We start from the raw sequence: 17115 nt of genomic DNA on the forward strand, positions 1-17115 counted from the left end.
CTTTTTCAGCAACAGCCAAATAGATATCATAACATCTAGTTCTGGCCTAAGTGGCCAGACAATGTGATGGTTCATTGGCGCTTTGCTAATTTCACTCTGTCTAATTGAATCCATCTCTATAATGCCTGTTTAATGAGGCCTATGGAAGGTTGCATTAAAATATAGCAATTTATTATTTGTATGTTCCATATAAAAAAAACCCACCAAAGATGCAAATTAGAGATGTTTTGCAGGAGTCTTAAAAATGCTAATCTACATAGTCCTCGAAAGCAGCAGAAAGGTTGGGAAAGCTCATACCTGGCCTCTCGATTACGGCATTGCTTGAGGAGTCTCTCCTTCCCTCGCCGCTTCTCTTCTTCCAAGACTTTCCGTTTATCACATGCTCCCAGGTTGATCAGCACCAGAGTGTCATACAAGAGTTGGTCTTTCACTTCTTTGTCCAGCCATGAATCGGTACTGAAACTTGGCGAATGATTCACCTGGAATATCAGGAATCAAACCTGTTTGCCTTTGTTACAAACTGAAATATTAAAATTCCTGAGAGAAGAAGAGCACTGGAAGTTCACAGACACATTCACAGGGGAAGTACGCTGAAGTCAGCATTTTAAACTTCCAGTACTGAAGGCCGTGCATGGACTTGCTAGAGCCTTCTGGGCACATCTAGATTTCCACGATTATCAACAACAATCATAAAATGAGAGAGACATCCTTTGTGGCTGCTCCTTAGTTATGACAATCCACTGTCCTAAAATTCTACCAAAATTCTAGTATGACAATCTTCCCGAAACACTGAATTTAATTATTACATTTCTATGCCAACCTCCCTTCAAGTTGTTCAGAGAGGACTGGAGGATCTTCCTATTTTACAGTTGGCATTGAGGGTCTCTTAGCTGGAACTATAATAACTCTGTTAGATTCTTGCGCGGGAATTCTCGCATTATTTACAGATTTTTACTAGTAGTAACTACTAACTTGGTTTTGTAATTAGATTTTGATGGGGAAAGCCAGACAGGTATAGAGTAATTTAAGTTCAATTTAGAAGACTGGGGCCTTGAATTGAATTTGGATAAAACAGTTATTAGGGGCAGACTATTACAAAATTGTGATTTATACAGATGAAAAATGGTAGAATCTGAAGGTTCAAAATACCATGTGAATTTAAAGAAATTGAAAATATTAAATGTTAATCAAAGATTTGCTTTTATTTAACAAAACAGGAGATATGGTCATTTCCATGGGTAACCAAAACAAACTTTTGGTCATTTAACAAAATAATAATAATCCCATGAGTGTTGAAGAATTATATATTGTACTAAACAACAGCATTCAGAGAGGACAGTTGCTGTTAAACTAGAGAAAATTAGATTAATCTCACGAAGAAGAAAATTTTAATCATAGTGAAAGTATCTTCATATTTTTGTTTAAATGTTGCAATATATATCAAATTGTACAAACGCTTTTATGTCTAAATTTGTATATTAACAATGGAAATATTTTGCAAATTTATTTTCTTTTATATGGTATTTATGTACTTTTAATTATGGTAAAAACATTCATAAACAATATATTTGAAATAATGTCACATATTTTAATAGCTAATTTTATTCTGTTGGCTTTATTCTATTGTTTTCTAATATTGACATCTCCCTGATCCCTCAGCATGCTTAGAAAAAGAAATAAATAAGAAGAAAACTATGGACTGTGTCTAATGTTAGTCTTACCTAGAAGAGACCCATTAAATGGAATGAGACTTAAGTTAGACTAACACTGGAGTCAACGCAAAGCAAATCAGCAGCTAAAACAGGTTTAAGGTAAAGAAAGAGAAATACTTTTGCATCCAATGTTTAACCAGCCTATGAAACTTGCCACCACAGGGCATTATGAGGACAGCTAGATTAAAGAGCTTGGATTAAATCATTATATGGCTAAATCCATGAGTGGCTACCAGTCATGACAGCTGAAAGTACAGCTTCTGTTTCTAGAGGGAGGACATCCATCAGAGTACCACATATTGAGAATTAAGAATAGGCAATTACTATTTTCATCATGGTTGTGAACTTATCGGTGGAATCTGACCAGCCACTGTTAGCAGGCAAGGGAAAGATGAGCTAACTAGATAAACCATTGCTGTGACCCAATTTGCCACATTTTCATGTTTTTAACCCTCCAAGAAGATTTGTTTGTGCAACCAATGGACTGTCCTCCCAAATGGAACTCCAATGTACAAGGGCGTCTTTGATTTAAAACAACAACAAACAAACATTCCCTGTAGTCTAACGCCCTCTGCTGGGTATCCAGGCAATTGGAAGAGTTGCCACAGGGCACAACATTGCTGAGGCAACCAACCAACCGAGGAAGGGAGGAGGTCAAAGCGGGTTTTAACAAAGGAATCCCGGAATAGCAACTGTCTTTACCTCCAAAGGACAGGCAGAGACAAAGAGGGGGAAGTTTCTAAGTCTAGGACAGGGGCCATTTGCCTTGTAGGAACATACCTCAAGCAACCATGGTTTGAGTTTTCGATCCAGTAAAATATCAAACCCCAGAATCTCAAAGCAAGCGCTCCACATGGTGTGATTGGGGAAACAAGTGAGATAGTTATGCCTGATGATCGGATGGGCTGATACCAGCGTTTTGATCACAACGTCGTCAATGTCCTTCCATATCTGTTCCGTTTCATAGCCATTTTCCTCCATGTACTTATTAAAGGTGGAGAGCTTCCTTAATAAGGAAGAGAGCAATAGTGAGACAATATACTTGAAGGGCTTCCATTCCCCCCGCCCCAGGCTGCTTTAAGCACAGAGATGTTCGAACTCAAGGGCAGCCATCAGCTAAGGCCACATGCAGACTAATTAGTTCATGCACATCCTTCTATTTTACATGAATTAATCCAGAACAGAACATGAATTAATCCAGAATCCATAATTCTGCAATTGCAGCCACTAAGGGATGCTTCCAGACAGAGGGCACCTAGCGTTAGTAATCAGAACGCATTGTACAGATGTTCCATCTTTTTCTCCTTAATGGTCTTAATGTATTAAGAGAAAAGAGAGAAGAAGCAGTAAGAAAATACAGGAAGGTTATGAACAGAAGATAATGAAGCCCCTGTAAATGTCATAGAATCATAGAATAGTAAAGTTGGAAAGGGCCTATAAAGCCATCAGGTCCAACCCCAATGTCTGTGAATGAGGCAGGGTGATGATGCTATAAAAGCCTCATCTAGAAGCACCCTAAAACCGCCCAGAGAGCCCTGGCTATGGGAGCAGTATATAAGTGCAATAAATAAATAAATAAATAAAATGCAAATTTCCACAACAGCTAGAAGCCCAGGTAACGAAAGAGTAGGAAAGCCACCTCCCAATGGTGGTATTTAATCATCCAGATTAAAGACTAGATTATTGCAATGGGGCTAGGTGAGGAACTGAAAGAACTAATATGCATTGCGATCTCGATGCGGATCTTGCAGACTTCCCCAAGAAAAAAGAACTACAGCGCATAGTTAATCTATGGAATTCAACTACCACTACCACAAGATGTAGTGATGGCCGCCAAATTGGATGGCTTTAAAAGGGGCTTAGTTAAATCCTGGAGAAGAAGGCTATCAATGGTTACTAGTCTTGATAGCTATGTGCTACCTCCAGTAGCACAGGCAGTAAGCCTATGTACAACAGTTTCTGGGAAACATGGTCAAGAGGGTGTTATTGTAGTCAGGTCCTGTTTGTGGGTTCCTGATCAACACCTGGTTGGCTCCAGTGTGAACAGAATGCTGGACTAGATAGATCTGTGGTCTGAACCAGCATCGCTCTTGTTATGGTCCTACATTGTTAGTCAGTTTGATAGATAGGCAGGTAGACAGATAGACAGTTGAAAGACCACAATCTGAATTATAAAGGAGATGTATCAACAGAGAACAGAGGCACCTGGGACCATGGCTATTCCACAGGGGAATAAGATAAAGCTATGGGAAGCACTTCACATCTCTCATGGACCTTGGCACAGAGGGGTGGCGAAAGACACAGGCTGGGAGCATTTGAGGCTGGTGGGGCAGTGAATCTGCTCCAGGTTTCAGTCAGAACCACTCAGAATCCCAAAGGAGCTATCCAAGCTGCTGAACCCAATGGATTCAGTATCTTGGGTAGCTCCTTTAGAGTTCTGAGTGGTCCTGACTGAAACACAGAATGAATTCACTGCCTTACAGAAATAGGAGCCCCCAGCATCCACTGGCTGGGAGTGAAATGACATTGCTAAGGCCACACATGAAAGTGTCATGAAACCCCTTGTGAGTGCCTGAGGCTGTTGGGGCACTACGAAAGGGTTCCCTGGAACCCAAGCGGAACCTGTACTTGACTACAGTAAAAGCCATAGATTTTTATTTGATGCACATTACCTAAAAGCTTTGAAAGTTGAACTTTAAAGCCATCTTTCTCCCTGGCCAACGACTAATATTACAAGGGCAGAGAGTGAGCAGACAGTGATCTGAGGGGTGGGGTGGGGGGAGAGAATCAAAGTACTGAGAGTGATCTCTTTAGTTTGGAGTTACAGGAACATCTGCTTTAGTAACTCCTCCCCCTTGTTTACTTGATCTGCCCCATTGCAGCCCCCATCTTTGGCCAGCACCACTGCACTGCAGGAGTGAGGCTGCACTGCTGGCATCTGACCCGTTTAAGGAGGGGGGGGAGCGCAATAATACTAAGGAAAACAACCCAAAGCCAACCAAGCCTTTGCCGCAGTGGGCAGAACACTGCGGAATAGCAGCAGCCTAACACAGTGTTTGTGGTCACCAGTAAAGCCAGGAAGAACTGGGGGTGGGGGTGGGGGTGGGGAGGGGAACCTGAGGCGACAATAATTAGATCGAACTGACCGTTCTGTGCAAGATTTAGAGAGGTGGCTAATTACACCCACCGAAAACAATAAAACAGAGGGCTGCAATCCAGCAATTCCATTTGCAACAAATTCATTTGTATTTCCTTTAGGGGGGGATAAATCCGGGCTCTTCTCGCCTGCTCCAGGCCCCCTGCTGTTCCTCATCTGAGCTTTTTAAATGATTTATTTTGCCTAATGATGGAGAATGCGCCACGTGCCAGCTGAATTTAGAGAAATGTTTCCGAAACACGTATGAAATGGCCGTAAAGATTCATGAGAGCGAGCCTGGCAGCGTCCCCCCAGCTGTGATTATTCGGGGAAAACATTCTGTACCTCTTGCTACCAGAGTCTTCGTCTCGTACAAAATTAGCACTGTGCTTGTTAATTGAATAATTAGTCAGGTGCATACAGACGTCGTCCTGTAAATAATTAAACAAACAAGCAGGTTATGGGGCTTGAGAGATTTCAGCCTCCCTTATGCTCCTTTTTGGGGATGGGGGGGGGGGGGGAGAGAAGCACCTATACTTCATGAAAAGCTTTTATAGATTGGATGGCCTTTAGATCCGTTTCAGGTCTATCATTCTATGAACATGACATTGCTTTCCTTAAATAACTTATTCTTTTTTAAAAAAAAACATTTTATTTTATTTTATTTTATTTAAGGTGTTACAAAAGGGGGAATAAAAAAAAAGATGAATACAAACAATCCCCTAACAATTATTATCAATCCATTGATATCTATAAATGTAACTAAATAACTTATTCTGACTGTAGAATATCCAGTACACAAAGGTGACTCCCTTGTACCTCTCCGGTGTGCAAAGTGGGTGGAGTGAGGGAAACGACTTGCTATTTCTGCACTCTAAGTTCTAAACTATGCAAAGAAAACAATGTCAGGTTCCTAGAATCATAGATCTGAAAGATGTATCAATCCACACAGGGCATATTGTAAGGCAAGGTGCTCAGAGCAAAACTAAACTCTAACTTTCTCTCTCTCTCTCCACTTCCTGCTCCATAGCAACGTTGATGGCTGTCTGGTTCATGTTCTGTTCTGAAAACAAGGAAAGTCAGAGCGGACCATTTTAATCGAACCACAGACAGCTGGGCATTACCAAAAATTGGCTGTGGGCTCAGATTTCCTTACACTCTTCAGGACTTAGCTATATGATTGACCCAACAATTTGTAACAGAACACAAACACACATTTAGAACCTTACAGGGGCAAAAGCAAATGGAGGGGGCATGATTTGGAGCAGAGAAGTGGTGGGCAAGGAAAGGGTTAAGCACACCCTCCCCTCCATTGCTTCTCTGTTCCCAATTGCATCTCCCAAAAGATATTTTGTCTTCTAAAAAAAAAAAGACCCTGAAAAACTAACATAACAAATAAAATAACCTTTTAGGGCTTTTCTACACAAGACTGTTAATTCACTGCATCTACTTTTGGTTTCATTTGCAGAATTGAGATCTGAGCATGACACAAGGAGAATTTCCATACCTGCTTTTCTGCTACATAAACTCTAGGGGCACTGTGGTATAGTGGAATAGTGCAAATACACAAGTAGAAATGTTTTCTTTCACCCTCAGAAATAATACCCCATTTCCCGTGCTCTAAAAAGACTCATTGGAAGTGCTGTTTACAAACAGAAGCAAAATTGGAGAGTCACAAAATCACCCAAAGGCCCATAAACAACTGTGAGCAGGAAAGAGCGCAATAAATGCCTCATTTAGGAAATCTCACAGTTAGCCCAGAAAGCAGAGGTTTCTGTGTAGGCCCCAAATAGAGATATTCCAGCATTCCAGATAGAGGAATGCTGCATAAAAACCTGCCTCATATTTTCAGGTTTTGATTTTGGTTTTGTCAAACCAGTGATGTGAGTAGCTCATATGTCAATGCACAGCTTCAGTGATAGAAGAAGAACTGCATTTCCCCTGATACTGCAAGTTGGTCATTAATCCTTGGGAAATGTTAAGAAACCATAGGGGAGGGCAACTTGTGGCCCAGATCAGACCTAACCAGGATAGGCAATGGTGAGGGATCATGTGTGTAGTGGCCCTCCAGATGTTTTGGGCTACAAGTGTGTGTCCCCCTTCACTAGATGAATGGTTTGGCATGAACCAAAAGCCATCAATATTCTAGCATGCCAGTTATGTTATGTAACAGGATTCTAGCTTTACTCACCAAGTTGCTGTGTGAAGGGTCTGAGTAGGCAGATGTTGCAAAGCGTGCCAGACCCTCCTTATAAACAAATACTCGTAGAGGTTCACATGATGTCACCAGCACATAAACCCGGAGATCAAACTTGAACCCATCAATAATAAAAGGCTTGGGGAAAAGAAGAAAAATGCTTAATTAAACACCAAAGGGGCAGAAGTATTTCGCTAAATCTGGAGAGTGCAACATCACCAAGAAACCACATGCAAGCCATTATACCAGCATTCCAGAGTTTTTACTGATTTCCTATAGCCTACTGGGTAGGAATCCACAGGTGGCTTTTTCCTGCTTCTCAACTTGTTGCCTATTGTGCCCCCTTCCTTCAGCCCCCTTTCTTCTTGAATCCCCATCCCCACTCTTTTTCACATTGACAGCATACTGACAGCTCCTCCTGTCTCTAGGTGCTGTATGTAAGTTTCCCAGTTCAAGTGCTTCTCTCACTGGGGCTGTTGTTGTTGAACCGTGGGTTAGGGTGTTCTCTGAACCCAGGACATTTTCTGCAGGATGGCTTATTAACCCTGCAGTATGGCTTGTTAATCTGAACAACCCAACAACCCTGAAAAACCCAACACAAAACCTTATGTTCTCAAGGTAGTTTGTTCTAGAAAAATAAGCCACACTCATAAGCCACAAGCCGCCTGGTGGAAAATGTCCTGGGCTCAGACAACACAGTAATCCATGATTCAACAAACAACCCACAGTTCAACAACAACGTAAACTCAACCACTGAGTATGGTTTAGCATGTTGTGCAAACCCAGTCATTTTAACTTCAGCAGCCATCAACATCCTTTGACTAAATAACCCTTCCCCCTCAGTAGCAAAATGTTTGTGAACATCTGCAAAATTGCAAACAACAGTGACTGGAGGGCATCACAGGTGAACCCAGTCAGCCTATTTTAAGACTAATACAAGGGGTTACCTTTGAGATATACAGCTGGCAGATCATATCCTCCCCAGGTTTGATATCTTTTACAGTTCTTGTAATGAAAATACCTCTGCCTTGACAGCCAGAGTCTGGTTTACAGATGTAGGTCTTATGTTTTTTCGATCTGCTGAAGGCCTGCAATTCTCCATAGCTGGCAGCCATGAAGAGGAAAGGAAAAAGAGATCCTTACATGATATATACCTGAACAGTGGCATAACGAGAATCCAAGATAAACTAGTAATGGTCATGGGAAGTAGCTCTGATATCATCATCAACCCAGACTCAGTTTAAGAAAGAGAGAGAGAGAGAGAGATTCAGAGGAGACCTGTGCCACCAATCACACAGACCTTGATTCTACCACCCTTTCTCCTCAGGGTACCCATCAGGGACATAATGAACAGATTGTTTATGGGAAGGTGGCATTCTCAGAAAGACACAATGGATAAAATGGTCATGCTCTACTGGAGGAATTGTCCTCTGAGGAGGAGCTAGAGCTCCCAGAGACAACCAACACCAAGAAGCCACCTATGGCAGGAGTCCTGGGGGAGCCTGTGCCCTCACGGGAGATGACCATGGTTCCATCCCCACAAGAGGAGGGGAGTTCTGCTTCTAAGGCGGACGCTGGGCAACCACCTAGCCCCTGAAAGTGGCATCACCTCAAAAGGCAGGACAGTAGGACTCTTTTAAGGAGAAGTGCTCAAATAAAATGAAGAACTTCTCAAGGGGAAGGGCCTCCTAGAGAAATGCCTGTGAGAAACTGCAGCTGGGCCCGTGAAGGGCTAAGGAAGTTCTGACAATAGAGGCCTATAGTATCAGTCTAGCCATTGCTGGAAACAGTGTCTTCTACCAGCTCCAGTGCTTTGTACCTCTGTCCTTGCTCCATGATCAAATCTTTGGGCTGCTGATCTTGAACTCCTGCTTGACTCTACTTCTTGGACTACATATTGTATCTGTCTGATTATCTGTGTTTTGACCTTGGTTGCTCCTCAGACTTCGCTTTTAGAACTTTTCCTCTTGCCTGGTAAAACTGTACCTTTGACCGCTGCCTGTTTATTGATTGGCTTTTGAATAGCCCCTTAGTTTAACTTGATGCTGAGCCTGATCCAGCCACAGCAGGACAAAAATGAATTTTGACCATTTGTGTGAAAGACCTCTTTCTCTCCAATTTTGCTTGCCTCTCCCACCCCCTCTCAATTCTGTGCCCACCTGGTTTTGTGCCCACCTTCTGCATGAAGAGGAAAAACCAGAATGTAAGGATTTTAGCAAGACTCACTCAGCAGGAAGACACCAGGTCCTGGGAAAGAAGTTAAATTCCTTTGGGAAAAGCTTTAGCATCCTGCCCATGTTCCTGGCCAGAAGGTCCTTCCTACAGATTTCAGACATCCCAGGAAAATGATTTATTTTCTAAAAAAAGAAGAAGTCAAAGACAAATTCCTAAGTGCTGCCTAAGCATTCAGATCTTTTTCATGAATCAAAAAAAGGGTAGGTGTTTTAAATCCACCTCAGGCTGACAACAATACCTGATAAGTTTTCATTTCCATTACCCGATCCAGTGAAACAGAATAATCAGTCCAGTACAGGGTCCAGTCATCAACCTCACTGGCCTCCCGGAGGCCACATGTCCTAGCAGCCCGACGCACTGCACCATAGGAGGAGAGATGGCTTATATCAGCATTTAGATAGGCAGGACTGGGAGGGAAGTGATCAGTGGAGGCTGGTGGCTCCTATTTCAGTGGGTCAGTGCATCCACTCCAGGCTTCAGTCAGAACTCTAAAGGAGCTATCCTACTGCCAAAATGGGTTCAGCACCTTGAATAGCTCCTTTAGAGTTCTGACTGAATCCCACAGCAGATTCACTGTTCCACTGAAATAGGAGCCACCAGTCTCAACTGCTTTAATGCATCTCCCTAAGTTGAGCATCATAACATCAATGGTACATTAAGTTGTATGTTTTTAAGTGCATGGAATTAATGGAACAGATAATCATTTGCTTTAGCCTGGCAGGTGCAAAGCTACAGTTGGTGGACATGTATTATTATTTCCTCTGAAACATTCTTATCTTCAGATTGCTACCCTGAATAATGATAGTTCAAAAATTAATGTGTATGTGTTTTTTAACCGGCATTTTAGGACCCAAACCATATTTTCAACTGTAAGCATAAGGTCTAGAACCTTATTTTTGTTTTGTTTTTAAACAAAAGCCTGGCTTCTCAATTTTCTGATTATAATGAAGAGATACATAAAGGTTGCTTCCTCATGCAAATAGAGTCCCCCCCCCCACTGTTTTCCAGAACTGATTGAGAAATAAGGCCAACTTCTTCTTTCACAATTGAGGACCAAAAAAAAATACTTACCACTCTCGTATTTGCAGTTGTTCAGATTTATCACTAGTCATCTGGAAAACATAAAAAGAAGAAGAAAGACAGAGGCAGACAGGCAAAACCAATTCATGGTTTTACTGCAAAGCACCTGAGAACCTTCTGGATCTACTTTCTAAGATTTAAGTCTTTGCCTCCATCCAAATATGGACACTTGGACACTGCAGAGGTTGTTTGAATCCCACCTCAGTCATGGATTCACTGCATGCCCTTTGGTAGATCACTCTACCTTTCCATGTACCTTATGGGACTATTGTGAAAATCAATACTGAAATGCTACCTATTTATTACTATTAATAATATTCTTTTAGTGCAAAAGAAAAAACACTTTTCAGAGAGCGGAATGACACATTATCTTGGCAGGAGTTCACACTAAGGCAGAGTAGGGCATTTGCAAGAGGGATGCCTTTATCACACCAGCATTATACTGTGCAATCACTGCGAATTGCATGCAAAGGACTCCGAAGTTTTCCAGCTTATAATCTGCTTTTATTGTGAAGTACTCCCATGCATCCTGCTTTAATTGTGCTATAAAGGCAAAAGACTTGCCGTATTTTGATACTAGTTTTCAAGCGTATCATCCGAGCGGCCACTGGAGCACAGGAGCAGGATTTGAAGAAAAATTAAACAAATGCTCACATCTGCATAAGCTTTAAAGATAAAGATATCAAAATTGGCACAGTAATAGACATTAAAGAGAGCTTTCAGCATACCAAATTTGAATCGGATTGGGTCATCTGTTGATTTTTTATGATTTTTTTACATTTCCCCCCTTAAACCCAAAGGATCTTGCCGCCCGGTAGCAACAACAACAACAACAATGCCGACAGCTTAGTGCTGTAGGGGGTAATTCGAGGGGAAAAGGTACGTGGGATGAAGCTCAGAATCAGCAGGTGGAAAGGGTGATTATCCCCTGCCATGCCTCCGGATTCTTGCCTGCAACTCTTCCACGAGACCTCTCCTTCTTAACTGTTCTTCCTTCTGGTTTTAGAGCCCAGCTGGGGAAAACTGTTGGAGGTGAAAATTGGTGGGACTGAGAATGGGAGTATGTACTCTACTGCTCTGATGTTGATTGAAATTAATGTACCTCTGATTTCTGTTGCTTTGATAGACTGTGAATCTAATTGGTTTACATTATAGCATTTTGATGTTGGTGTACATTTTGCTAATTATTTCTTAGTGATTTGGCTTAGTCAGTGAAGGGCATATTAGCTAATATGGGTTTTCATATGCTTAGGGAAATGTTAATTGTAATATCTTTGTTAGCTTGCTATTGTGGATATAATATTATATTATGAAATATGTTTGATGTATTTATGGATCTATATGGTTTTTGTTGTACCTGTATGTTAATAGTATGTTTTTCTCTTAATGTGAGCCACTTTGGCTATAAATTGGAGTGGGGGTTGGGACAGCATACAAATAACATGATGATTATGAATATTTTGTACCTGAGAAAATGTAATCCTTTCCCCCATTTGGACATCCACTGCTATTGTGTTTCTTATGTGGGATGTGGTTTTACACGTGTTACAGGCACCTTTTGAATATTTCCTGGCATTCTTGGTGAAGAATAAACCGATCTCTTGGTTCAGGGCTGTGCATTCTTTATAGAGGCTCCCATCCGACTTCATTACATGTGGATGTAATATTGCACCCTGTTGCTGGATGATGACTTGTGTGGGAGAATCACACACAGGATAAAGCACGTGCTAATGCTACAAGTCTCTCTTGTGCTCCTGTACACATGCACGTGCTACGGTGCATGTGTACTAAGGACTTATTTATTTAATTCTACTTTTATTCATTCTTTCCCCTCACCTGTGTTAGGCTCATAATCCATGCTTATAACATTTAACTCTAAATATATTTAGAAATTACTATATTGTTAGTCTATGTTTCATACATATATGCAAGATATTACAGTGACAGTGTGCCTGGAATTCTGCATTAAACAACCAGATTCTGCAATTGCCGTAACTCCTTAAAATAATGAGATATGGTATTTGATTAATGTTTTAGACTGTAAGTTCTTTGGGGTAGAGCCCTGTCATCTTGTGCCCTGTAAAGTGCCATATACACTGATGGCACTATATAAATAATATTGTCACGTAAACATTGCAGGATATACGCTCTGCAAAATCAAGAGTGTTGGGAAGCAGCACAGGTTTGATGTCTGGGATTCCATGCCTATGATGGAAGTAGCAGCCATCTGTCATTGGATGGGATGGGGAGGCCAAGCTTGGAGGGAAGGGTAGAGCTGTGACATACAGATCCTGACCATAGGAAGCCTGGCCAGATAAAACTACTAAAGTTCTGAGCCTTTAGCAGAAACTGCTTATGCACCATTTTAACCATTTCTCAGAAGAAATACAACCTAGAGGTAATTTGGATGAGTGTGTGGGGCGGGGGGGATACTAAACATTAGAGTAAGTCAACAAACGTCATTTCAGCAAGAAAGATCCTGCCAGAGCAAGGCACTTGCTGCTATGCAGAGAGAACTTCACATTATGTACACTGATGTTGCTATATAAATAAATAAATAAACAAATAAATAAATAAACAAATAAATATCCTGTGCAGTATGCTAGAAATGGTCTGCAAAACCTGTGACCATCTCCCTCTTGAAACCTGCCTTTATATCCTGAAGAATACTGTTTCGAGGGTTTTAAAAAATTAAATCAGGAACTAGCGAAATATTTTCAGAGAGTGAGAGAGGCTGGGCGAATTTCAATGGCCAGACCAAAGTGTGCAAGTTTCCTGCTCTCAAATGGGGTGCATCACTTTGCCCTGTGCCTTGCAGTCCTGCACCAGGCCATAGTGCCAGGTTTTGCCTCCTCCCTTGACTAGAAAGGGTGTGATGGTCCACAGTGAATTCAAATGTGCTCGCATGCCGATCACTGTAGCCTCAGAGCGAGCACAGGACTGCCTGAGGTATCAAATGAACTACAAACAGTATGGTTCATTTGGCAGAGAGATGCAGAGAAGCTGCCTTGCTATAAGGCCAGTCAGGCATGCAGTGAGATTCCCATCAGTCAATCCAAAGCAGGTTGGAAACTGGCCTTACGTAGAAGAAACAGTATGTCTTTGTTTAATACATACAGAACAGTGGCGAAAGGCAATTGAATTTGGATGATGGTACACATAAGAATACAAGTCATGGTGGCTATATGCTACTGTCAGGATCAGAACCAACATGTTTCTGCAACCCCTGGACGGGGTTGCACTCTCCCTAAAGGATCGGGTCCGTAGTTTGGGGGTGCTCTTGGATCCAGAACTGTCACTTGAGGCACAGGTGAACTCAGCGGCAAAGAGCACCTTTTATCAGCTTAGGTTGATATACCAACTACGCCCTTATCTGGACAGAGATAGCCTAGCTACAGTTATCCATGCTCTGATAACCTCTCGCTTGGATTACTGCAATGCGTTATACGTGGGGCTGCCTTTGAAAACGGTCCGGAAGCTTCAGCTGGTGCAAAACAGGGCAGCAAGGTTATTAACAGGGACTGGCTGGCGAGATCACATCACGCCAGTCCTTTTCCAGCTTCATTGGCTGCCAGTCCAGGTCCGGGCCCAATTCAAAGTGCTGGTATTGACATTTAAAGCCCTAAACGGTTTGGGGCCAGGTTATCTGAAGGAACGCCTCCTCCCATATGTACCTACCCGGACCTTAAGATCATCTACAGGGGCCCTTCTCCGTGAGCCCCTGCCAAAGGAAGTGAGGCAGGTGGCTACTAGGAGGAGGGCTTTCTCCGCTGTGGCACCCCGGTTGTGGAACGAGCTCCCCGGAGAGGTCCGCCTGGCGCCTACACTGTACTGCTTTCGTCGCCAGCTGAAGACCTTTTTATTCACTCAGTATTTTAACACTTAATTTTAACTTAAATTTAAATTTTACTGTTTTAACTCTGTATTTTAATCTTATATCAACTTTGCTGTGTGGTTTTATCCTGGTTGCGCTTTTTATACTGTATTTCATAATTGTGTTTTAACCTGTTGGGTGTTTTACTGTGGTTTTAATTTTTGTGAACCGCCCAGAGAGCTTCGGCTATTGGGCGGTATAAAAATGTAATAAATAAATAAATAAATAAATAAAATAAAATATCAGTTGCTTGGAAATAAGAGGGGAGGGTGCTATTGCCCTCATGTCCTGCTTATGGGCTTCCCAGAGGCACCTGATTAACCGCTATGGATAGGGTGACTATATGAAAAGGAGGACAGGGCTCCTGTATCTTTAACAGTTGTACTAAAAAGGGAATTTCAGCAGGTATCATTTGTATATATGGAAAAAGGAAAGGAAAGGAACCTCTCGTGCAAGCACTTGAGTCATTGCTGACTCCTAGAGGGACGCCTGCTTTCGCTGACGTTTTCTTGGCAGACTTTGTAGCGGGGTGGTTTGCCATTGCCTTCCTCAGTCGCAGTTACCTTTTCCCCAGCTAGCTGGGTACTCCTTTTACCGACCTCGGAAGGATGGAAGGATGAGTCGACCTGAGCCAGCTTCCACTGGGATCGAACTCAGGCCGTGGGGAGAGTTTCGGCTGCAGTAACTGCCGCTTATGGAGAACCTGGTGAAATTCCCTCTTCATCACAACAGTTAAAGCTGTAGGTGCCCTGCCCTCTTTTAAATCTGGCCACTCTAGTGTAGCTCTTGCAGCTTTAACTGTTGTGATGAAGACGGAATTTCACCAGGTTCTCCATACATACAAATGACACCTGCTGAAATTAACTTTTCTATGCAACTATTAAAGATACAGAAGCCCTGTCCTCCTTTTCATATGGTCACCCTAGCTATGGATAACAGGAGGCAGAACTAGATAGGCCACTAGTCTGATCCAGCAGGACTCTTCTAAAGTTCAAATCACCGCCCAAGCCCTGAAACCCACAGGGAGGCCCTGTCAAGTCACCGACTTTCAGCCCAACCAACCTCTCAGGGTTAATGGAAAGATAAAAGGCCATAGCTCAGTGGTACAGCACCTGCCTTGCATGCAGAAGGTCCCAGGTTCAATTCCCAGCACCTCCAGGTAAGGCTAAGAAAGAATCCCTGCCTGAAACGCTGGAGAGCTGCTGCCAGTCAGTGTTGACAATACTGGGCCACGTGGACCAATAGTCTGAATTAGTATAGGGCAACTTCCTGTATTCCTACTTTTTTTTAAAAAAAAAAAAACTAAGTTAAGCATATATTGATATGCATCTGAAACCTCTGGAATCGATGGGTGGGGCTGGGAGGAATTATGCATATCTCTATACAATAATTTCCTCTCAACCCAACATTACTAGCCAGTCTCTCTTTCCACTGCATAAATCTTGCCCTCTTTCTCATTAGTACTATAAACGGATGTCATGCCTCCCTGTAGCCTCCCTGTGGCCTACAACTCCCATCAGTCCTAGCCGGGATAGATAATAGGACTTGTAGGTCCAAATCTGGAGGGCCACAAGTTGCCCACCACCTGCATAGCCCCTCATCTATTTTGGGGAGATTTAGAGTGACGTTTCCCTGTCTATATCCAAATGTCATGATACTTATTTCTAACCTCCTTTTCTTCCTTTTCTTCTTCACGACAACTCTGGAAACTGAACTTCTTCTGCTTTCCTCCTTACGCACCACAGTTTCCTGGTCCTGATCGGTTGCGTCGAGCGCACTCTCCTCTCTTTCCAGCACACTTGAAAAATAATCTAACTCAGACACATCCTTCTCACCCAGCTCTTCCAGCTCTTGCCTCTCTGTGTGAAATGAATGATACCTTTGTGCTTCACCTGATACCTTCATCCTGCCAAAAAATAAAAAAGGGGGGAAGCAAATTGGATCCACAGGTAATAAACATTCATACCCACTTATTTGTGGGTCTGGACATTTCCTTGTTAAACAACTAAAAAGATGTAATCCCCCTCCCTTTTGCTGCATAGGTCTTTGTAGATACCTTCATGAATTTCTCCATGTTTAAATAAGATGGCCTCCTTTTCTTCCCATCAGAAGGTACGGCCACCACCATGTCTCTTTTTGTTAATAACAATATCCATGAGACACTCCATACAAAGTAAAGCACTGTGACTCTTGGTCCTTTCATTTAGATATGATATATCATGAATTCATCCCAGCATGGGCATTAAAGCTACAAGCATCCTTCTCATACAGCCAGTGCTTCTTTAAGAGCTTACCCCTGCTCATCTCTATGGGTTCAGTCCTTCTTAGATTCTCGAGTGCAATGTTATAGCCCAAAAGAACATGCAACTCACTTGAATCCATCTCAGTACTGACACCCGATAAGTAGAATGAGAGAACTCTGGATCTATCAAATCTACAGGTTGAAACTTGAATCTAACAGGGTCAGGTTCTCCTGCAAGCAAGCAGTTCAAAGGGAAGTTAAAGTACAGGAAATCTTTAGCTGAGGTCTTTGCATTTCTGGATGGGTTAATTCATATCCATCAAACCCAATCAAATCTGTTCTCTTTTGCTACAAAGCTAAACTGTGTATGATTTTTAAAAAGTTAGAATCCAATAACTAAGTATGCAATTCTATGCATGTTTTGAGAGAGAAAAGGTCTACGACTCCCAGAATGCCCCAGCCAGCATGGCTGGGTGGGGCATGCCAGGAGTTGTAGGACTTTTCTCTGTCTAAACATGTATAGGATTGCATCAGAAGTTGTTCATCTACAAAGCTTTTTTTTAGTAAGACACTCAAAATGTCTGGATAATCAGATGTCTGGAAAAACAGAAACACTATGACCCTGTTCAGACGACACAC

The 17115-nt window shown here is 42.2% G+C and overlaps 1 protein-coding gene across 2 annotated transcripts in view; it reads right to left on the minus strand.

Moving 5' to 3' along the window:
- Positions 1–10622, minus strand: part of TTLL6 (tubulin tyrosine ligase like 6) — a 33446-nt gene extending 22824 nt beyond the window's left edge. Inside the window, exons 1-8 of one of the 2 annotated variants that reach the window (XM_063138028.1) lie at positions 10352–10622; positions 9519–9637; positions 9272–9402; positions 7993–8149; positions 7040–7183; positions 5194–5279; positions 2493–2718; positions 298–479 (exon numbers count right to left, since the gene is read on the minus strand). In XM_063138028.1, coding sequence (XP_062994098.1) covers positions 298–479; positions 2493–2718; positions 5194–5279; positions 7040–7183; positions 7993–8149; positions 9272–9402; positions 9519–9539 — 947 coding nt within the window. In that variant the 5' untranslated portion in view covers positions 9540–9637; positions 10352–10622. Of the gene's footprint in view, positions 1–297; positions 480–2492; positions 2719–5193; positions 5280–7039; positions 7184–7992; positions 8150–9271; positions 9403–9518; positions 9638–10351 lie in introns of those variants that run through there. The other variant, XM_063138029.1, reaches the window with a different exon arrangement.
- Positions 10623–17115: the final 6493 nt, after the last annotated feature.

The sequence above is a fragment of the Elgaria multicarinata genome, chromosome 11, assembly GCF_023053635.1.
Source record: "Elgaria multicarinata webbii isolate HBS135686 ecotype San Diego chromosome 11, rElgMul1.1.pri, whole genome shotgun sequence".
NCBI lineage: Eukaryota > Metazoa > Chordata > Lepidosauria > Squamata > Anguidae > Elgaria > Elgaria multicarinata.